The sequence below is a fragment of the Panthera onca genome, chromosome D4 (genome assembly GCF_046562875.1).
Source record: "Panthera onca isolate mPanOnc1 chromosome D4, mPanOnc1 haplotype 2, whole genome shotgun sequence".
NCBI lineage: Eukaryota > Metazoa > Chordata > Mammalia > Carnivora > Felidae > Panthera > Panthera onca.
This window is the reverse complement of record NC_138351.1, coordinates 27,500,193-27,522,557: the sequence shown is the minus strand read 5'-3', so window position 1 is coordinate 27,522,557 and position 22,365 is coordinate 27,500,193. Positions and strand designations below refer to the sequence as shown.

At 44.5% G+C, this 22,365-nt stretch overlaps 1 protein-coding gene across 2 annotated transcripts in view; it reads left to right on the top strand.

The window, feature by feature from the left end:
- Positions 1-22,365, top strand: part of GOLM1 (golgi membrane protein 1) — a 57,014-nt gene that overhangs the window by 29,774 nt on the left and 4,875 nt on the right. For both annotated transcript variants that reach the window (XM_078436899.2, XM_078436898.2), the window contains exons 4-9: positions 60-114; positions 3,641-3,743; positions 11,105-11,234; positions 15,623-15,782; positions 16,472-16,744; positions 18,261-18,374. In XM_078436899.2, coding sequence (XP_078293025.1) covers positions 60-114; positions 3,641-3,743; positions 11,105-11,234; positions 15,623-15,782; positions 16,472-16,744; positions 18,261-18,374 — 835 coding nt within the window. The remainder of the gene's footprint in view (positions 1-59; positions 115-3,640; positions 3,744-11,104; positions 11,235-15,622; positions 15,783-16,471; positions 16,745-18,260; positions 18,375-22,365) is intronic.

Genomic DNA, 22,365 nt, shown 5'->3' with positions numbered 1-22,365 from the left:
AAGGCTCTTCTAAGTTGTTAGGTTGTGGGTGTTTCATATTGTGTTTATCTTCCTTGCAGGCGGTTTTAGTGAATAATATCACCACAGGTGAGAAGCTCATCAGAACCCTGCAAGGTGAGTTCTAATCCCCTTCTTTATACCAGACATTAGATCTTTTAGGAAAAGCCCATCTTTCCTCTTGTCCCTTTGTGGCGACTCCCATTCTAATCTAATGGGTAGGATCACAAGTGATCAAGTAATCTGTTTTTTTGTTGTTGTTGTTTGTTTATTTAAATGTTTATTTTTGAGAGGGGGGCAGGGGGGAGGGGCAGAATGAGAGGGAGGACAGAGGATCCAAAGCAGGCTCTGAGCTGACAGCAGAGAGCCCAGTGCAGGGTTCAAACTCATGGACTGTAAGATCATGACCTGAGCCAAAGTCAGATGCTTAACTGACTGAGCCACCCTGGTGCCCCAAATTGAGTAATCTTTGGTATATTCTTTTTGCTAAACTACAGTTCCTTAAAGAGCTTTTCTTTTTTTTTTTTCTTTTTTTTTTAACGTTTATTTTATTTATTTTTGAGACAGAGAGAGACAGAGCATGAATGGGGGAGGGGCAGAGAGAGAGGGAGACACAGAACCAGAAGCAGGCTCCAGGCTCCGAGCTGTCAGCCCAGAGCCCGACGCGGGGCTCGAACTCACGGACCGTGAGATCGTGACCTGAGCTGAAGTCGGACGCTTAACCGACTGAGCCACCCAGGCGCCCCAAGAGCTTTTCTTTTTAAAAACATTGTTGAACGCATTACAAGGTGTTATTGTTGTAAGAATTTTTTTTACCTCAGTACCCAGGGTTCTTTGTCTCCCCACTTCGAAGAATGAGGAGGTGGACACAAAATGAGCAGTGGGCAAAGTTTGTTAAAGTGTAAGATCAGAAAGGAAGAATAGTATGAAAGCTCTCTTTACAGAGAGAGGGCATTCGAAAGTGAATGCTTGAAGACTGTAGGCGAGGGTCCTTGTTTCATAAGGTTCTGGTCACACTGCCCCATCCCTTCCCCGTTATTCCTTCTCAGGTCCTACCCTTACTGACCGGGTAGCTCTCGGTGCTGGGTTGTCCATTCGTGATTGGCTCGTTTCCATCGTGTTGGTGGGGGTGGCATCTGTGGCCGTCCATTCCCGATTGGCTCATTCTCATCGTGAGGACGTTCCTTGTGGGTCATACGTTTTAAGGTCTACTTGTTTTCAGTTAGGTCTTTCGTCAAATTCCTGAGGGAACCAGAGGGGGAGTAGGTGGTGTCTGTTACATTCTTAAGGGGAACCTGACGCCCGAGGGGGTTTGCTGTGGTCAGACCCTCCCAGCATTGTTCCAAACTATGTGTTTTTCCCCACCCAGGGGCCTCACATCCTAACTTTTTCCTTTCTGCCTACTGAATCCTGTCTATTCCTATCATGTTATGTACACAAGAATTCAGATTGTCACCTTTTGATAGGTTAAGAAGTATATAGAACAGATCACCTTTCATACATATGTGATATATATGGCATGTGATATGTATAATATATATGGTATATATAGGATTTCTTTTAATGGGGCCACCTCCAATTCAGAGTTTCTTTATGAAAATTGTAAAAATGATGCAGCCCGATTCCATTTCTTTGCTGCCCTGATTCAGCTTGGCAGTCAAGGCCGGTGTTCTGTCAGGCCCTAGGAAGCAGCGGTGTGGGTAGTAGTGGGGTGAGCCCCTCTGTGCTTGGCTCCCCCTTCCGCTGGGACTGGGGTCCCACAGCCCACATGGCCACAAGACAAGCCTGGGGAAAATCACAGAGCACTGGGTCCCGCGAGGGCCGGCCTTTGCCGTGGGTAGGAAACTACTCCCAGCCGCCCGAGCCTCAGTTCCGCCTCTGCTCGGGAAGGTTCATCTGGAGCCACAGTATCCAGAGTGGTGGCCACGAGCCGTGTGGCCAATGAACACCTCAAATGTGGCTCATGGGAAGGACAGAAGTTTACATTTTTGTTAATTTTCAGTAATTTAAGTTTAAAACTGAAACTTGACTCCGTTATTGGGAACGTTAAATGTTTGGGGGGCAGCTTGGGTATGTATCAGTCTACTTTTCAAGGGTAGATTCTGTGAAAGCTCACTTCAGATCATGAATTCCCAGTGCACATTTAACGTCTGCATGGGGACGTGCTGTAATTGTCCACACCAGATTTCAAAGACAGCGTGAAGGAGAGAATATAAAATTTTCATAATTTTTTATATTCATTCTGTGTTGGCATGATAATGTTGCATCGCTGTTGGGTTAGATCAGGTGGTTTATTAAAGTTAATGCTACATCTGGTTTAGTTCTTAAAACTGTGGTTTACTGACGTGGCTTGCATCGTAGTTCTGTTGGACAGGGCTGGTCTAGAATTCTAGTTCCGGCTCTGCTTCTAAGGATCTGAGTAGGAGAGACGCAAGGTCACGTGGAGTTGAGTGGGTTACTTGACTGCCGGGGCCTTTGCAGAGTTTCCTTGTCTTGTCTGGCCTTTTGAGATTCATCCATGCTATGGATGTCAGTATTTTTATTTCTCTTTTTGCCAAGCATTGTTCCCTTGCCCCATACTTGGTTTGATTATGGGAATTTTTTTCTTAAGTGAGGTTTCCTGAGGTGTGATTTACTCAATAAAGTGTACCCTTTTGTAGGGTTCTTTGCGTCCCCTGGACCACTACAGTTGAGACCAGGCCCTGTCCCTCCAGGAGGTGCCCCCCTAACCATTTGTGGTCAGTCCCCTGCCTCAGCCATCTGCTGGGTGGTTCTACAAACCCTGCAGTTTGAACTCTTAGAAGATGTCCTAGCAATGCTTGTGAGATGGATCGTCGTTGCTGTGTGTTTCGGCATTTCGTGGAATCCTTCGCTTTTATTTATTTCCTCCCCGGAGAGCCCTGTAGATACGGGGTTATGAGGACAGACTTCCAGGATGCGGGTGTGTGTCCAGGGCCGTGTCCCGGACCCCGGTGGTGGCCATCTGGCCACTCTGCTGTCACCTTCGTGGCAGCTTCTCTTTCCTGCTCAGCCTGGCCCTTTGTCAGCTGCTGCTTTTTCTGCAAGGCTTTTAGGAGCCCAAGGTCAGGGCAGCAGGGATGGGCTGGTGCATTTCCTCAAGGAAAGCTGCTGTTTCCCAGACGGGGTTTGGGTGGTTAAAGGAACACAGGCCTCAGGAAATTGCTGGTGTGGGTGAGTCGCAGGAGGGGCCGCTGGCAGGGAGCCTGGTGGCTGAGGTTGGGGTCCTCCGTGAGAGACTGCTTCTCTGAGCAGATGTCCAAATCAGTGTTTCACAGGCTGGATGAGTCTGCTGCAGGCCAGGGGACACAGTGGCATGTGTCACCTTGTGGGACAGCTCGTAGGATGTCTAAAAAAGAAACAAGTGAATAGAACCCCCTGACGCTTTTGAAGGGCCAGAGGTCAGGAAGATTTAAGTGAGAGGTTTGGAAAAGAACCTAGGTGCAGATTTGGGTCGGGTTGCTGATTTCCAGGGCTCCTCCATGGTTCTGGAATGTTCTGAACCCTCTCTCCTTCCCTCCTTACTCTCCTGTGTGCCACCGCTCACTGCGTTCTGATGTGTCTGCTGTTGTCGCGATGGCTGTGCCTGTGACCTGCGCAATTCTGGGTCCTCCTCTTGGCTCAGACCAGTTAAAGGCCCTGCAGAAGAATTATGGCAGGCTGCAGCAGGGTGTTCTCCAGTTTCAGAGGAACCAGACCAACCTGGAGAGGAAGTTCTCCTACGACCTGTAAGTGCGTCTCTACATCTAGTGTGTACCCCTCGGGGGCTGATGTGTTCTGAGCAAGGGGGCGGGCGCTGGGCATAAGCTGGGCTCCCCCTTCCCGTCATGGAGCACACAGGCTCTGCGGGAGGTCCAGTCCTTCCAGGGGAGTCCTTTAGAACAATGTGCTTTATTACTTAAGCGTGAGCAGTGCCTCAGAAAGCTGTGGAAAAGCCGGTGGCTCATAATACAAAGTAAACAAGAGGGCGGTGCTCCTTAGAAAGAAATGACTTTGTCAACACACTTCTTTTTTTATAACAAATTTTTTTTAATGTTTATTTATTTAAAAAATTTTTTAACATTTATTTATTTTTGGGAAACAGAGAGAGAGCATGAGCAGGAGAGGGGCAGAGAAAGGGGGACTCAGAACCTGAAGCAGGCTCCAGGCTCCGAGCTGTCAGCACGGAGCCCAACGCGGGGCTCTAACTCACAAACTGCAAGATCCTGACCTGAACTGGAGTCAGACGCTCAACTGACTGAGCCACCCAGGCGCCCTGAATGTTTGTTTATTTTGGGGGAGAGAGAGAGAAAGAAATCATGGGTGGGGGAGGGGCAGAGAGAGAGGGAGAGAGAGAATCCTGAGGAGGCCCGGGGAGTGAACCCACAAACTGTGAGCTCATGACCTGAGCGGAAACCAGGAGTTGGCTTAACCGACTGAGCCACCCAGGCACCCCCTTATCAACATACTTTGTAAAGTTACATTAAGTTTTAAAGTGCAGGCGTACTGGTGGTTAAGTTAATAATCGAAAGCCTTTAAAAACATTTTCCTGAAGTGCTCAGATGTGTCCCAAGTCCATCTCCTAGACTGAATGGCACTTTGGCATAATATCAGTGATTTGTTTCTGGGTGTCAGCATTGTGGACGTTCTGTTTCTGTGAGATTTTAGTGTCTTTCTGAATTTCTGCAGTGACAATGGAGTACTTTTATTTTTCAGCTTTACTGAAGTATGATTGACGATCATTATGTGAATGTAAGGAATAAAGTGTGATATTTTGATATGCCTGTACCTTGTGAAATGATGTCCCAAATCAAGCTAGTTAACGATTCCTAATCCTTCTGTGTGTGTGTGTGTGTGTGTGTGTGGTGAGAACACTTACAGTCTTCACTCTCGGCAAGTTCCAGGCATACAGTATGGTATTAGTCACCACAGCCCCCATGCTGTCTGTCCCGTCTCCAGTTACAACAGTCTGTTTTAAGCAGATGACTTCCATTGCGTACAAAAACCCTACACTTTTACTTCTCAGAGTATTTTTATGATCACAACAAAATGATGAACTTCTAGAAAGTTAGCTAGACCCCATAGTAGGATAGTATAAACCAACTTAGAGACTGGAGAGTAAGTTGTAGTCTGTGTATTTTTTCCCCATAAAGGCAGAATAATTCCAGTACAGGGGGTCTGGGATTCACAGGCAACCAGCCACTTAGGAGCCTGATCCTCTCTTCCATTTGCTGACTTCTCCCTAGTCCGTGTTCGAGGTCATACAAATTTTTCACGTAATTGTAGTCACCAGTAGCATTTTAAAATCATTTTTTCCACTTACTTGCATTAGGTATAAATAAAAGTCTGTACTGCTCCAAAATGTTGTATCGTTAAAAATAGCTGGTTAATATTCTACGATGTGGGGGCACCAAATTTAATTCACGATTTGCCTGTTTGGATATTTAGGTTACTTCTAAGTTTTGGTTGTTATAACAAGCTTGACATCAATACGTATAACTTTAAAAAATTATTATTTTGGATTATTTCCTTCTAAAAAGGACTCACCTGTAGGTTTAGTGTTTTGTAAATTGCCAAGTTGCCTTCTGAATAAGGTTCCTCACACCCTGCCCTCGTTAGGATTCTGAAGTCCTTCCAAAAGATTGTCCCCCCGCAAAGCAATTTTTTCCTGATTGCTTTAAAACCAAATACAACTAAAACCAGGAAGCCCCAACTACGTAAATACTCAGAGGACCTGCACCAACAGTCAATACAAAGGAAACATAATTCGAAAATATGCATATGGGTTGCCTGGGTGTCTCAGTCAGTTAAGCATCCGACTCTCGATTTCAGCTCAGGTCACAATCTCATGGTTCATGGGATTGAGCCCTGAACTGGGCTTTGTGCTGACGGTGCAAAGCCTGCTTGAGATTCTCTTTCTCTCTCTCTCTCTCTCTCTTTCTCCCTCTCTGAAAATAAATACACATTAAAAAATACACATATGAAAACTTACTCAGCTAGGCCAGTGGTTCTTGATTTTGGATGGCAATTCTGCTCCCAGGAGACCTTTGGCAATGTCCAAGGACCTGATGCTGAGCATCCTATGATGCACAGGGTGGGCCCCACAACAGCATCTTTTTTCTGGCCATAAACACTAGTAGTGCTCAGCAGAGAAACCCTGAGTTAGGCTAGTAATCAACAAGATGCATTCAGACAGAAGTGAAGACTGCCCCAGTCTTATTATTCATCCTTAAAAGATACCCTAATGCACATTTTCCATCCATTGATTGAAATAGGATAAGCCATTAATGGCCTCACTTGATAAATGTTGACCCAGATGAGGTTGGCCCAGCCGGAAATCAGAAATCAGCCAGGCCCGGGGAACGGGGAGGGCAGCTCTGCTCCCCATGGAGGAGCAGACAGTGAGCACAATGGCTGTGCGTGCTGGCCTCACTCTTTTTCTCTTAGGAGGTCGGAAGCTAGATCGCAGCTCTTTCTAGCTGACCTCGTATATTGCAGTGGTTGTGCCCAGAGGCTTGTCCCAGATACAGCAGGTTTCGTGGGGATGACGTTTGTGGAATGCTGGAAGCTAGAATGAGTTATTCTTAATTTCTTTGAAATACAGACCCATTCTGAGAATCTGATAAAAAGTTACGGGCACCTTGTGAGCCATATATTCAAAGTTGTGCATTCAGTTTGTGGGACACCTGAAGCATACCTTCACCCCCTGTGAAAACACCCTGTCTGGCCTAAACCTTTTATAGAAGGCAGTCCTGGCAGTGAAAAAGCCGACAGCAAGGCCAGGGTTCCTGATGCACAAGTTAATATTCTTTCTTTAGGATCAGAGGCGGCCCACATCCCCACTTCTCACGCCTGCACCTGTGGCAGACATCACTAAGCGATCACTGTATTGATCCACACACTGCTTTGCAGGCTCTCTCCCCAGAGCACTTAGGGTTGCTTTCTCACATGAACTGCTTGTCGTCTCATCTCCACACCATGAGGAAATGGTTCGCAAAAGCTACTGCTGGAATGCAACAGCACCAGTCGATGATCAGTGCCCTGGATGATCGAGTGACCCGCCTTGATAGATCCCTGTACCGTGTACATTCCATTTACAGCGACTCCACCCGTTACAATAATCACTGGTGGTCGAGTCCTGTGTGTCTCTCCTTTTAGCTCTAGTTAATGACTGAATGTTCACCACATGCGTGGAAGAGCAAGCTTACCCGAGGCCTTCAGGAAGTAACACTATCACAGTCCACATGACCTGCGACTTAGAATTGGAGCTTCATTCTGAGGTTGTTCCCTTAATGCTGTTGAGCTGGAATGTGGAAAGCTGACCTTCATCCACAAGGCTGGGAGAGAGAGAGGCTCTTTGTACTTGATTTTGGCAGGGCTGAGAGCAGGTGAAAACAGTACATTGTTTCCCATTGGTAGGACTTTAAAGGCTCAGGAATGGCTGTGCACCTGTTCACTTGCTTCTGGGATATCGTCTGATAACAGTGAATTGGAATGGTTAGTACTTTGAGGACAGAGATATCTCTTTTTGTTCTCTGTGTTGAAGCTACTGGTCTATCACCGGGGACTCGTGTGTTTGTAAGAATTTTATTTAAATGAATTTTTCAACAAGCCTTCTCTTGTTCTGTAAGCTGTCCAAGGTCTGGAAGTCTGGCTTTCATTGATGCCCTTCTTTCCCTGTGGGTCATTGAGAGCCACTCAGTCCTTTGAACTGAAGGGCACATTACAGGAGTTCCAGGCTAAGTGCACCCATACCTGGCTCCGAAAGGCCTGTGACTCAGAAGAGGTGGCCGTGTCATAGAGGTCTGGCACAGAGCCAGGAAACCCCAAGTCCCTCCTGGGTTCAGTCTTGTCACTTTCTGTCCTCTGGCTCTGGTCAGTGTCAGACTTTCAGATCACCTCCCAGCTTCCTTATTTGTACAAGTGGGTAATTCTCCCATCACTTTTCAACCCTGACACACAAGATACTCTGAAAATAAATCCTATGCAGAAAGCTAACTGTGATGCTTCAGAATATCTTAGCTAAATAGGGGCTCAGTCTGAATTAGATTATATGTTCCAACAACAGCTCTTTGACACCAGCTGGGTGGGTGTCCTCCAGCTCAGTTCATTTTTATTTTTATTTTTTAAAAATAAATCTTCAATTTTGGAACAGTTTTAGGCTTACATCGTTGCCACAGAGAGTTCCTGTAAACCGCAGAGCCATTTTCTGTATTGTTAACACTCCTACATGGATGTGGTGTACTTGTCACAATTAATTAGCCAGTGTGGATACATTATTATTAACTAAGGTTCATACTTCATCCGCGTTTCCTCAGTTTATCCCTGATGTCCTTTTTCTTTTCCAGGATCCCCCATTAACATTTATTCACCATGTTTCCTTAGAGTCCTCTTGCCTATGACAGTTTCTCAGACTTACTTTTTATAATATTGATAGGAATACTGGTCAGGTATTTTGTAGAACAATTTCCAGTTGGGCTTTATCTGGTGTTTTTCTCATGGTTAAACTGGGGCAACACATTTCCAGGGGAAGGCCACCGAAGTAAAGTGCTGCTTCCATCAGCCTGGTATCAAGGGGACTTACTGTCCATAGGGCTCGTCACTCTTGTTAATCTTTACCTTACTGAGGTGGGGTCTATCAGGCTTCTTCACCGTAAACTTACTGTTACTTCGCCCTCTGTGCTGCCGTCTTAGGAAGTCAGTGTGCGTAGCCTACACTTGAAGATTGGGGTGTTATGCTCCATTTCCCCTAAGGTCAGGATGTCTACATAAGCTATTTGAAATTTTCCTGCACAGGAGATCTGGCCCTTCTTTTTACATATCTGATTATTTATATCAGCGTGGATTTAGGAATATCTATTTTATACCTTGGGTTATAATCCACTACTATTTTATTTATTTTTTGCTCACATTGTTCCAGTTTTGATCATACTCCCAGCAGTGTGCCCCGCCCCCTTTTTGAGCACTCCGTGACATTCTGGCACCAGAAGACGCTCCAGACTCATCTTCTGTGTATCCTAGAATCACCCAATCAACCATGTCTCTGAGGAGCTCCTGGTTGCTTTTTAGTTGGAGAGTGGTGCTAAGAAGCCAAGATCTGGGGACTGGGTGTGTTTGTTGCTGCTGGGGTGGTAGTGTTTCTGGGCCCTATCAGCTATAGAGTAGAGAGACCTGTGTGTGTGTGTACTAACCTGGGTTATATGCAGACATTGATAAATGTTTCTGTATGTTTCCAGCTGTATTCACATTAAACCAAGCATGAATTCATGACGGTGTCTCCAATTCTAACCCTTTTAAGTTAATATAATAGTATATAATTGAATATGTTCTCAACTTGGGACTGTATGCAATCATTAATATTTTGTGGCTCAAAATATTTTTGAAACTGCCTATGGAAAAGACTGGCCATTGCTTCTCTAAATCTGTTACTTTTTATCTCCCAATGTAATTCTGCATTCCTAACCCTCCTTTCAGTTAAGTATGGCCCAGTGACTACATTCTGGCCAGTGGGGAAAGGTAGTGGTAGCGTGGGACTGTAGGAAGGCTTCTGAAGATGAGGACAGTCCACCACACCCTCCTCTCCTTTCCCTTTCCTCTTCGTTTCTTCCTGCTGCCTGGGACTCACACAAGAAGGCTTGGACTCTTCACGGACACCCTCTGACATCACCCCATGGGGAGAGGATGCGTTCCTGTCAGGTGTGGGTGGAAACACGGGCTTCCCACGTGCTCTCCAGTGACACCACCATGGTGTTCTGCCTTCTTCTCTCTACTGTTCAGTCCTCTTATGTTTGTTTTAAATACAATGCCCAGGGTTTTTAGTTGTGCTTAATGGGAGGACTAGGGAAAAATACATCTATTCCATCTTTCCGGAAGCGGAAGTCCAGTTGGATTTTGACACTGTCCAGAGTTAGCACAGACCCCACAGGTTACAACGGGCTTTGGTCCCAAGACTCTCCCCTCTTCACATGACACCCACAAGTTCTGGGTGTCCCCAGGCCACCTGAACTCTGCTTCCTGTACTGCTCGGGGTTGATAATTCTCTAGAACGATTCACAGAACTCCTCAAGCACGTGCTGTACGTACAACTGCAGTTTTATTATAAAGGATGTAACTCAGGAACAAGTTATATGGTAGAGACTTGGTTTTAGGGCATTTGGGGGGGAGACAGCTCCTTTCCTAGTGGAATTCGGTGCTACCTTTCTAGTACATTGGTATGTTCACCAGCTGGGAAGCTTGCGAAGCCTCATCACCCAGAGATTTTATTGGAGGTTTTATTACACAGGCACAATTGATTAAATCATTGGTCGCATGGTTGAACTCCATCTCCACTTTCCCCATTCCCTGGAGGATGGGGGTGGGGCTGAAAGTCCAACCCTATAATCATGGGATTGTTTCCTCTGGCCACCAGCCCCCATCCTAAGGCTTCATGAGCCAGCGAATTAGCATAATCTGAGGTCTGGTCCAGAGAGACTCCCTTTGACTAACAGAAGACTCTCCTATTACTCAGGAAATTAAGGACTTTTAGGTGCTCTGAGCTAATAGCTGGGGACAAGACCAAATGTATGTATTTCTTACTATATCTCAGGTTGTATATATATTTTTAATTTTAACTTATTTTAGAGAAAGCATGAGTCAGGGAGAGGGGCAGAGAGAGAGAGAGAGAGAGAATGAGAATATCCCAAGTAGGCCCCACACTCAACATGGAGCCCAATGTAGGACTTGATTCCACAACCCTGGGATCATGACCTGAACTGAAATCAAAAGTCAGACACTCAACCAGCTGAGCCACCCAGGCGCCACAACACAGATTGTATTTTTTAAAATACTTTTTTTTCTAACCAATAAAATTCACTTGTTTTAGAACAGTGTGACAAATTTTTAGTGAGTTTCAGTCAACTAGTTTTCTTGCCACTTAATAAGTGAAACACACATGTTGCCCTGCGTTACGTATGCTCTTGAGATACAGAGCTGGAAGCAGGAAAACGATGAGCTCTGTCTCTTACTGACACAGTGGATTCCATGGTCGTGGCAGGAAACACTTGGTGTATAGACACATCCCTAAATATTTGTCTTTTTTTTTTTTTTTTTTTTTTGCTTTCTTTCACCAAAGGAGCCAGTGCATCAATCAGATGAAAGAGGTGAAGGAGCAGTGTGAGGAGCGAATAGAAGAAGTCACCAAAAAGGGAAATGAAGCTGTCGCTTCCAGGGACCTGAATGAAAAAAAGGACCAAGGCCAGCAGGTAATCCTCGTTTTGTTCTGTCCAGAATTTCCAGAAGGCTTTCCTCCCCTCAGTTCAGACATTCACTTCCCTTATCTGCTGTCTGATTTGCTCTTACCTCTGCCGTCCCTGGTAGGTTTGGTTCCCTGAGACATACCAGCCTTGTCTCTGGACGCTGGGACTCTGACCGGGTATGCCGGGCTCTGACCCGACCCTGTGCTCAGGGCTTTACCAGGGTGACTTTACCAGGGTGACTCCACAGCCACCCTGGGAGAGAGTTGCTGTTGTTCTGTTTTGAAGGCCCTGAGGCTCATGGAGATGGTTAAATACTGTGGCCCCTGCACCAGCTGGTCAGTAGGGGGGCCCGGAGCCCATGTTGGCAGGGTGCGTGAAGTTTGGCCCACGAAGCTGCTGCTCGAAGCCTTCAGGAAATCTTTGTTTGTTAGTTTCAACTATAACCGTTTTATTGAGAGGTAATTTTCATTCCATACATTCACCCATGTAACAGTCACAGTTCATTGGTTTTTAGTATATTCAAAAGTTGTGCAACCATTACAGTAAATTTTAGAACATTTTCATTACCCCCAAATAAACCCATAATCGTTAGCTTTCCCATCTCATCCCTAGAAAACCATTAATCTACTTTCTGTTTCTATAGATTTGCCTTATCTGGACATTTCATGTCAGTAGAATCATATAATATGTGGCCATTTGTGTCTACATCCTTTCACTTAGCATAATGCTTTCAGGGTTCGTCCATGTGTTTGTATGTATGAATACTTCATTCCTGTTTATGGCTGAATAATATCGTGTGTGTGCACCACACTTTATTGATTCATTTGTCAATTGATGGGGATTTGGGTTATTTCTAGTTTTTGGCTTATTATGAATAATGCTGCTGTGAACATTCATGTAGACATTTTTGTGTGGACCTAAGTTTTCATTTCTCTTAGGTATATACCCAGGAGTGGAATTGCTGGGTCATATGGTAACTCAGTGTTTAATGAGAAACTGCCAGACTGTTTTCAAAAAACAATCACACTCTTTTACATTTTCACCAGCAATTTGAGGGTTCCGATTTCTCCACATCCTTGCCAACTCTGGTTATTATCTGTTGTTGTCATTATAGCCATCCCTGCGGGTGTGGAGTCCTATCTCATTGTGGTTTGTATTTGCATTTACATAATAACTAACATTGAACATCTTTTCTTGTGTTTTATTGGCCATTTGTATATCTTTCTTGGAGAAATGTCTATTCAGATCCTTTGCCCATTTTTTAATTGAGTTTTTTTAATGTTTTATTATTATTATTATTATTATTATTATTATTATTATTGAGAGAGAGACAGACACACACCAAGCAGGAGAGAGGCAGGGAGAGAGGGGAACAGAGGATCTGAAGTGGGCTCTGTGCTGATAGCAGCTAGCCCAATGTGGGACTCGAACTCACCGTGAGATCATGACATGAGCTGAAGTCGGATGCTCAACTGACTGAGCCATCCAGATGCCTCTGATTGAGTTATTTTATAATTGAGTTGTAGGAGTTCTTTATGTATGTATATACATACACACACGTATGCATATATATATATATATATATATATATATGCACACACACATATATATGTATATATAGAGAGATATCAGCTATATGACTTGCAAATATTTTTTCCCATTATAGGAGTTATTTTTTCACTTTCTTCATGATGTTCATTGAAATATAAAAGTTTTTTGTTTTGATGAAGTCCAGTTTGTTATTCTGTTGCTTTCTATCCCAAGGTCATGAAGATTTATAATTTCTTCTAAGAGTTTTATAGTTCTTAGCTCCTACATTTAGTCCTGTGATCCATTTTGAGTTAATTTTATGTATATGGTGTGAGGTAGGGGTTCAAATTTATTCTTTTGCGTGTCAATATCCAGTTGTCTCTTGGCACCTTTTTTGAAAAAACAATTCTTTCTTCCACTGACTTGCCATGGCACCTTTGTTGAGAATCAATTTACTGTAAATATGAGGGTTTATTTGTGGACTCTCAGTTCTGTTCCATTGGTCTGTTTGTCCCCTATGTCAATATCATACCACCATGATTATTGTAGCTTTGTAGTAAGCTTTGAAGTCAGGAAGTGATGAATCATCCAACATTGTTCTTTTTAAAGACTATTTTGACTCCTCTTTGTTGGTTAACTTTCCATATGAATTTTAGGATCTGCTTGTCAATTTCTTCAACAAAGTTGGATGAGATTTTGACTGAGATTACAGTGACTCTGTAGATCAGCTTGGAAGTATTGCCATCTTAACAACATAGGACATCTTTTGTTCTATGAATGTGGGATGTCTTTCCATTTAATTAAGTCCTTTAAAAATCTCTTTCAAACATTGCTTCTCAACCTTTTGGCTAAGATCAAGTGTAAAAATCTCTTTCAAACAATGTTTTGTAGTTTACAGAAGTCTTGCACTTTTTTTTGTTCAGTTTATTTGTATCTTTTATGCTATCATAAATAGAATCGTTTAAATTTTATTGTCTTACTCATTGCTAGTGTATAGGAATACAATTCACTGTTCTATATTGATATATATATATCGTATTGCAGCCTTGCTGAACTTCTTTATTCTAATATTATTTGTTGGTGTGTGATTCCTTTGGATTTTCTGTGTACAATATTATGTCACCAAAAAAGAGAGATAGTTGTACATTTTCCTTCCCAGTCTGGATGCCTTTTATTTCTTTTTATTGCCTAGTTGCCCTGGCTAGGGCAGTGCTAAACAGAGGTGGAAGGGCAGACATCCCTGTTCTTGATCATGGAGAGAAAGCATTTGGTTTTTATCATTAAGTCTGATGTTAGCTGTGTGTTTTCATAGATGGACTTTATCAAGCTGAATAAGTTCCCTTCTGTTCTTAATTTGTTGAGTGTTTTTATCCAGAAGAGGCATTGGATTTTTGTCAATTTTTTTTTTTTTTGCATCTATTAAGATGATCTTGTGTTCTTTTGTCCTTTATGTTGATATATTACACTGAATGATTTTTGTATGTTTAACCTTACATTCATGGGATTTATCCCACTTGGTCATGGTATATAATCCTTTTATATGTTGCTAGATTTGATTTTGCCAGTATTTTGTTAAGGATTTTGGTGTCTGTATTCTTAAGAGATATTGGTCTGTAGTTTTCTTGTCTTTGGTTTTGGTATCAGGTAATATTTGTTTCATAGAATGAGTTGGGGAGTATTCCTTTCTCTTATTTTTTGGAGGAGTTTGTGAAGAGCTGGTATTGATACTTTAAATGTTTGCTAGAATTCACTAGTGAAGTCATCTGGGCTTGGGCTTTTCTTTGGAGGACATTTTAAAATTACTAATTCAATGTCTTGTAAGTCCACGCACATTTCCTACTTCTTGAGTCAGTTTCGGTAGTTTGTATTGTTCTAGGAACTTGTCTGATGTCATCTAAGTCCTCAAAGTTGACATGCAGTTGTTCACAGTATTCTTTTCTAATATTTTTGTGTAAGGTCTAATATTTTATTTGCATTTATTTTATTTTTGATTTTAGTAATTTGAGTTTTCTCTTTTTCTTGTTTAATCTAGCTAAAGGCTTGTCAATTTTGTTCTTTTCAAAGAATTAACTTTGATTTCATGCATGTTTTCTGTCGTTTTTCTATTCTATATTTCTTAATTCCTGCTCTGACCTTTATTATGCCCTTCCTTGTTTTAGGTTTAGTTTGCTCTTCTTTTTCCAGTATTTTAAGGTGGAAGATTAGATTACTGTTTTGAGATCTTTCTATTTTTTTTCCTTAATATAGGCCTGTAAATTTCCCTCCAAGCACTGCTTTAGCAGCGCCCCTTAAGTGTGGTATGTTATGTATTTGTTTTCATTTTTCTCTCTTATTTGCATTTATTGTTTTTTCTTTGATCCACTGATTATTCGGGAGTGTGTTGTCTCATTTCTACATATTTGTGAATTTCTCTAATTTTATTGTCGTTGATAATTGCATTCCATTGTGATTGACATCATACAAAGCATGTTCTCCGATCATTTCAAATTTGTTGAGGATTGTTTCGTTGCCTAAGTATGTTTCTCCCTGAGAATGTTCCATGTGCATTTGAAGAATGTGATTTGCTCTTGTCAGGCCAGTGTTCTATAGAAGTCAGCCTGGTGTGGTTGGTTTATAGTGTTCGGGTCTTCCTTGTCCTTGTTGATCTTCTGCCTACTTGTTAATACAGTATTGAAAATACTTTCTGGGAGGTCTTAACCTCAGAGCTTGGATTTATGCCAGCTGGTAGAGCACGATCGGTGTATATCATAGCATTTCTCAAGGTTTCAGTGTGTTGACTGTCAGAAGGACATCCATTCCTTGCTTGGGATTGTTGTGAGGTTAAGGTCATGGAGCCCCCTGGCCGTCCTGTGCTCCTGTTTCAGCTCCGAGCCCCCGACGAGCCTCAGCCCAGGCCACAGGAAGTCGACCTGCCCCAGGCAGAGGTGCCACCAGTGAAAGGAAACGTGCCCAGTGATGGCGAGCCCCAGACACCAGCCCCCAGTTCTGAGGTGGCTGTGGATTTGAGGAGACGAGGTGAGAAAGGTGAGTGAAGCTTGGTAATTATACACGGAAGCCCTCTGCAAAGCCATGTGATGACAGCTCGTGTCCAATATTTGTGCACGGGGCCTCAGGACAGAGTGTCCCTGCTGGAGGCAGTTGGTGAGCTGGGTTTGGGCTGCAGGAGGAAGGTGACGGTCTCTGTGGGCACCTGGAATTGGCCCCTCCCTCTCTTACCTCTCGTCCCTGTAAACCAAGTGCCTTGTTCTTTGGCAGCTGTGTAAAGAGAGGCCCAGGCCGTGCTTTATTGAGGACATCAGCGGGACTGTGGGATTACGGGGAGATGGCTGAGTTCTGGGCAGCTGTCACTGGGAACCAGGGGCTGCTGTGTCCCTGTGGAATGACTCCGTGGCGGCCGGCACAGCCCACTCCCAAGTACTTGTCTCCGTTATTGCCATCAGATAACCTCAGCTTGTTGGTTGTCCCTGTAATCAGGATAACTGAGTCCAAATTTTTTCCCTGAAGCACTTCTCTCTTCCTCATGGGTCTGAAGATGAGCTGCAGGTTGAGTGGCACCTGGAGTCTTTACGGAGTCACAGAGTAAATTACCCAGTTGCTCCCCTAGCCACAGCCCCTGGGAAGGCTCCAGAAACTGAGTGGTATGAGGGGTTGTGTTTTTGTTCCAATGAAAGTAAATGCTGGTGAGGTTGCAGTGAATGGTGTTCTGTGCACAGAGGAGACCAACGAGATTCAGGCCGTCGGTGAGGAGGCTCTTCAGAGGGACGGGCCGGGGCTGCCACCGGCACCGCCGGGCCCAGAGCAGGCGGCCGATGAAGACAGGCCTGCGGGTGGAAGAGGCACTGGGGAAGCGGAGGCGGTGGGCCACACCCCGCGGGCGCCAGCAGCCTTGCTGGAGAGCCCAGAGAACCAGGACACTGAGGACCTAGAGCGGGACCAGCTGGTCGTCCCCGACGGGCAGGAGGAGGAGCAGGACGCTGACGAGGAAGGTGCGTGAGCTGCTCTGTGGGCGTCCGCAGACTCCTTTCCTCCAGCCATCCCCTGACACTGGAGGGGCCCCTAGGAAGCTTCCCGAACAGCAGTTTGCCATCTGCTGGTCTCATTCCTTGGGTGTCTTACTGAGTGGGAGGCGGGAGGGAAGAGCTGTGTGCTCGCACCAGTTGCAGGTTCACAGGGAGTCGGTGGGGGGCGGGGGGCGTCTCAGTGGAAGGCCTGACGTGGGTGCTAGGTGTCTTGTGAACGTAGCCCACGCTGGACCACACGCCTGGCCTGCGTCTTCCGCAGCCTCATGTGGTGTGGTGTTGCCACCGGTGCCCTGGGAATGGAGGGAGGGATGACTGGGTAGAGGGGGTTTTGTGCCGATGTGAGCATTGCAGCAAAGTGACACGTGACTCCTCCCTCTCTGGTTTGGTTGACTTTTCTTTAAAGGCTCACGAAAGTGTGGGAAATGGAGATCAGCACAGTATCCTGGGGTGTACTTGGGTCCCTAAAAGGTGTGGAAGACTTCACTCCTGGCCGGGCCAGGAACACTTAGGAAGAGAAGATACCTGTCAGTGGGATGACCCACTAACAGGAGTGGGGAATGTGCTTGTTTGTGAAAATTACCTTGATGTTCTATCGATCTAATTTGTATTCAAGTTTCTCTTTCTGAGGAATGTGCTCTCACGAGGGTGCAGTTGAAGAATTAAAAAGAAAAGGAAAGTCAGGGAGCCGACCCAGTGGCACTCAGGTTTCAGACTGGCCGTGGAGCATAACAGCTGAAGATTGGTTCGAGGTCCCGCAGGGCCTGCAGGATACACGTCATCCTGGGGCATTTGTAGTGACCTGATTTACAAGAAAGTGGCAAGGGCCAAAGGCATGTGCTTCACTTCCATGTCAGGCAGTGAGCACAGGGAAACATACCAGAGTGAAGTCTACCAATATGTGTGTATGAGACATTCATGTGAAACCCTATGAATGTGTCTCTTGAACACATTTCGTCCTGATCTTTTCTGGTTGTTCTCTGCGGTGCTGACTTTAGTGATGAATAGTTGAATTGTGTAGGCAGGATGGAAAAAGCCATCCTTCGACTCCCAGTGGCTGCTCTATTTCCTTCTGTCAGAATCACCAGCCCTTCTGTGGAGGTGCCGTCATTAACTAGAAACCTGTTGTTTCCAGCAACAGTGGTGCCTTCCTTTAACTTTGAGTGGATTGTCTCTTCAGAAAACTGGAATATGGGTTTAATTCATTAGGTTCCTCAGTTCCAGCCCTGAGTATTGTCCTGTGTTGAGGGCCATGGTTTATATGGACTCAGAGTTTAATTGGACAGAACATAAGTAGAGACCTCACACCTGCTGTTTGTTCGGGCAGCAGGCACACAAGTCCCCCCTGCCTCCTGAGAGGTCGCAGAAAGACCGGATCATTAAGCTGTGACCTGGAAAACCCCAGTCCTGGGCTCGGGTGCCCCTGTGGCCTCGAGAGAGAAATGATGTGGGTTGTGTGCTCTGTGCCTGTGCTTGTTTGCAGGGAGAAACCAGCAGAAGCTGGGAGGAGAGGAGGACTACAACATGGACGAAAATGAGGCAGAATCGGAAACAGACAAGCAGGCAGCCCTTGCAGGGAATGACAGAAATCTGAATGGTAAGAAGTGTAGTGGAGGCGGGGGTGGGGAGGTTCGCCTTGCATTTCCCCTTGTGGTCCTTCACTTTGGCAGTGACTAAACAATGCGTCCCAACATTACTGTTGTAAGTAATCCATCATTTGAAGGAGACTTTCTTTTCTTCAGAAGCCTTTAAACATCGTGCAGTGGAGGGAGGGGATGGCAGAGAAGCCCAAGATGAAGACCTTTCAGAAAATCTACGTGTTCAGGGGGCTGAAGCCCTCGGGTATCAGCTGGAGCATTTGTCTTCGTGACTTCTAGGGGTTTCCTGACAGAATGGCTAGGTCACCACTTGATCACTCTGTAGCAACAGTCAAAAGGCCTCACTGTCTGCACAGTACTTCCAAGCAGCTTTTTATAGTGGCACTTTGTGTTATTATTTTGAATTTTTAAAGGACGCAGGGCAGTGGGATGTATCAGATTCTGGATTTGTCCATTGGCTTGTGATTGGATTCCGGTTGGACATCTTGTAGCTGTATGTGCCCTTCTTGTTTCACACCGGGAGGCACATACTGGTTTGGTGACAGCACTGCCTGCCAGGTCTCGACATCGCGAAGGTCCATCTTCCCTTTGTCACTTAAGGGGGATGCTTTGAAATGGTGTGGCTTTAGCATCCATTGGACACCCTGTCTACTGGTGGCTTTCCTGACCCTGTCACCCTTCACATCTATTACCTCCTGTTCTTGAAGGATCCCTCCGACCACATACTCTTGTTTTAGTATCCTGTGCTTCCTTGGTTCCCTTTTTTAAAGTTCATTTTTCTGTCAGATTCTTGGTGTTTCCTTTCTTAGTTTTTAAGAGTTCTTTTATATGCTAGGGAGATTGCCCTTTATCCGTGATGTCAGTTGCAAATACTTACTCCCAGTTTGATTTTTGGTTTTATATAGTGTCTTTCTGCCATATGACTTTTAAAATCTTTTATGTCCTCCCCTCCCCCTTCTCCCCATCCTCTAGACTTATCCCCTATCCTGATCTTTCTAGTCGTCGCAGACTTTGAGTCTGGAGTTCTCTCTTGTCCCACAAGAGAGTGGATGCAGAATTGAATACAAGAGAGGCTAATGTCTGGGAGGAAACAAGAACCCTGAGAAAGGGTCCTTGCTCTTTTTTTGTTAGGATCAGAAGGCTTACAAACATGATGTACGTGCAGAAAGAGACAATGAAATAGTGATCATTAACTCGGGTGTGAGATAGGTGGTGTTAGGGGTTTGGGTCAATACAAAACAAAATCCCAGTGCTGAGCAGATGGCTGTTTATGGCAGGCACCAGGTGCTATGTCTGTTTATCTTAGCTTTTCTAGGGACTAAGACAGAGCATGCTACCTCAGGGTCAACAAGGTATTTTTCTCACTAATTAGCTCTGGGCGTTTTCACCCTGTGGCTTTTGCACCCTATGCTTTTACTTAATGACTAACCCTGGGCACTTTCGCCCTGCTGCCGTGGCTTTCCGCCTCTACCTGTTTTCGAACAGACACTTTCTTTCTGTGGAAGTGGCTTTCCGCTCTGTGCTTTGTTCTACGATGAGCGCTTTCGTCCTGTGGCGGCTTTCCGCCCTAAGCCTTGTTAACCCATTGGTGCAAACTCAGAGAATTCTTAAACTTATTCCCCACATCTAGTAAGCGTTTTCTTGCGTTGCTTTATGGGTTTATTGCTCAAGTGGGTCTCCCTGAACACCATAATTTAGTTTTTCCCATTTTCTTAGAATTGATTCATCTTTAAGTCTCTCTCAGTCTACAGCTTCCCCTTCCATTCCTTTCCTCCATTTGCCCTGGAGTTTTCCACAGTCTATACAGTGCTGGTTATATATTCATAGTACAACTTAGTATGTTCTTATTTCTGCTCTGTTTCCTGTAAATCAGCAGCTGATATCCAGAGGCTTGATAAGACTCTGTTTGAGTTCAAGCCTGTGGTAACATGGTAGGCAGTGGTATGTTCTTTCATCAGGAGGCAAGTAATGTCTTTGTTTTTGTGATGGAAGGATCAGTTGATGTTCAGTGCCTTCCTTAATTCTTTGGTGGTGGTGTTCTAATTGAACCATTTCTATTTCATTGGTTGATTAGGATATTTTTATAAATAGGCAAGTCAGTGGTTTTAGTCATAGAACGTAGGATAAATGCTTTTTATTTATCAATTTTCACAATAACGAATTATTTTTCCTGTTATCCTTTGAAGGCGATGATTTTACATATACAAACTTAATGGATTTAAACCTATTTTGATGGGTTTCATTCAGTTGTATTTATTCTTTTTGAAGTTCAAGTTGTCCCATCTTCTTTGACTAGTGGGACCTTCCCCACTTTTATCTGCTTTTCAGGTCCCTTGTCCCTGCTCAGCCTCTGCTGTCCTTCACACTCAGCTCTCTGAGTTTTCTTTTTTTTTTTTTTTTTTTTTTTTTTTGCTCGTGGGGCTCTATGTGGGAAGGAGCCCCAGCAGATGAGTTTCAGAAGTTCGTGGGGCTCAGCCTCCCCCAGGCCCCTCGTCTTTGCCATGGCCACTTTGTGGTCACCTGCTGTGGGGGTGGCAGAAACCCTCTTGCTTCAAGCGGCAGTTTGTACATTGGCCCAGTACTTTCTGGTGTAAATGTGTTGCCTGTTTGGGGTTCTTTTCTCCTCTTCTCAGGTCCATCAGGTGCTCCATTGCTCCCATTTTTTTTCTAGACACTATCTGCTGCTGTTTGTCTCTGCCTGTGTTTTGGGGTCTGCAGGATTCCTTGTCATCTACTCTTGCTGTGAATGTCTGTGGTTTTTGAGTTTTTTAATGTAGTGGCTTCATGTGGGGACCCAGAGATTCAAAAACTGTGCCACTGTTGTCACTGTCTTTCCAGGATCATCTGGTTTTATATTTTACATTTAGATCTCCGATTCATTTGATTAACATCAAATGTATTCAAGTATGTGGCACAAGTTTGGGTCCAATTTTCTTTGTCCGAAGAGCCGTTCATTTGGCCCAACACCATCTCAAGGCTAGTGATTTGAGGCACTACCTTTACCAAATAGATTTCCATTTGTACTCAGATCTACTTTTTGGTCTTTTTGTTCCATTGGTTTCTCTGCTTACTCACACTGTACCACCATGTTCTAAGTGTAACAGCTAGTCCTTCTGGAAAATCTCAGTCAAGATCTCTTTGAATAATGCTTCTTCCCATTTTCCTTCTTTAACTCAGATCAGAAATGTTAGATCCTGGGGCAACTGGGTGGCTCAGTTAGTTAAGTGTCCAGCTCTTGGATTTTGGCTCAGGTCATAATCTCAAAGATCACGAGATTGAACCCTGTGTTAGGCTTGGTGCTGATAGTGTGGAGCCTGCTTGGGATTTTCTTTCTGTCCCTCTGCCCCTCCCCTGCCCTCTCTCAAAATAAATAAACTTAAAAAAATCTATCATATTAAAAAAAAAAAAGACCTTACCATTCTTTTCCTGTCTCTTACCCCCTTTTTCATATTACCCATTTCTTTTTCTTTAAATTTATTTAATGTTTGTTTATTTTTGAGAGAGTAAGAGAGCGTGAGTAGGGGAGGGACAGAGAGAGAAGGAGACACAGAATGTGAAGCAGGCTTCAGGCTCTGAGCTGTCAGCACAGAGCCTGATGCAGGTTCAAACTCATGAACTGTGAGTTCATGACCTCAGCTGAAGTCAGACACTTAACTGACTGAGCCACCCAGGCGCCCCTCATATTACCCATTTCTGCCTCTCTACCCTGCATTCAGAATGATTTCCTCAGACATAGCTTCTAGTTCACCAATTTTTCCTTCAGCTATGCCTTCTCTGTTCTTTAATTCATGCTTTGCTTTCATTTCTAAGTATTCTTATTCCTTGCTCCTATTTTCAAACATCTTTTATTTCTTTAAATATATCTGAGTTTTGGGGCACCTGGGTGGCTCAGTCAGTTAAGCATTCAACTTCAGCTCAGGTCATGATCTTGCAGTTCATGAGTTCAAGCCCTGTGTCGGGCTCTGTGCTGACAGCTTAGAGCCTGCTTCA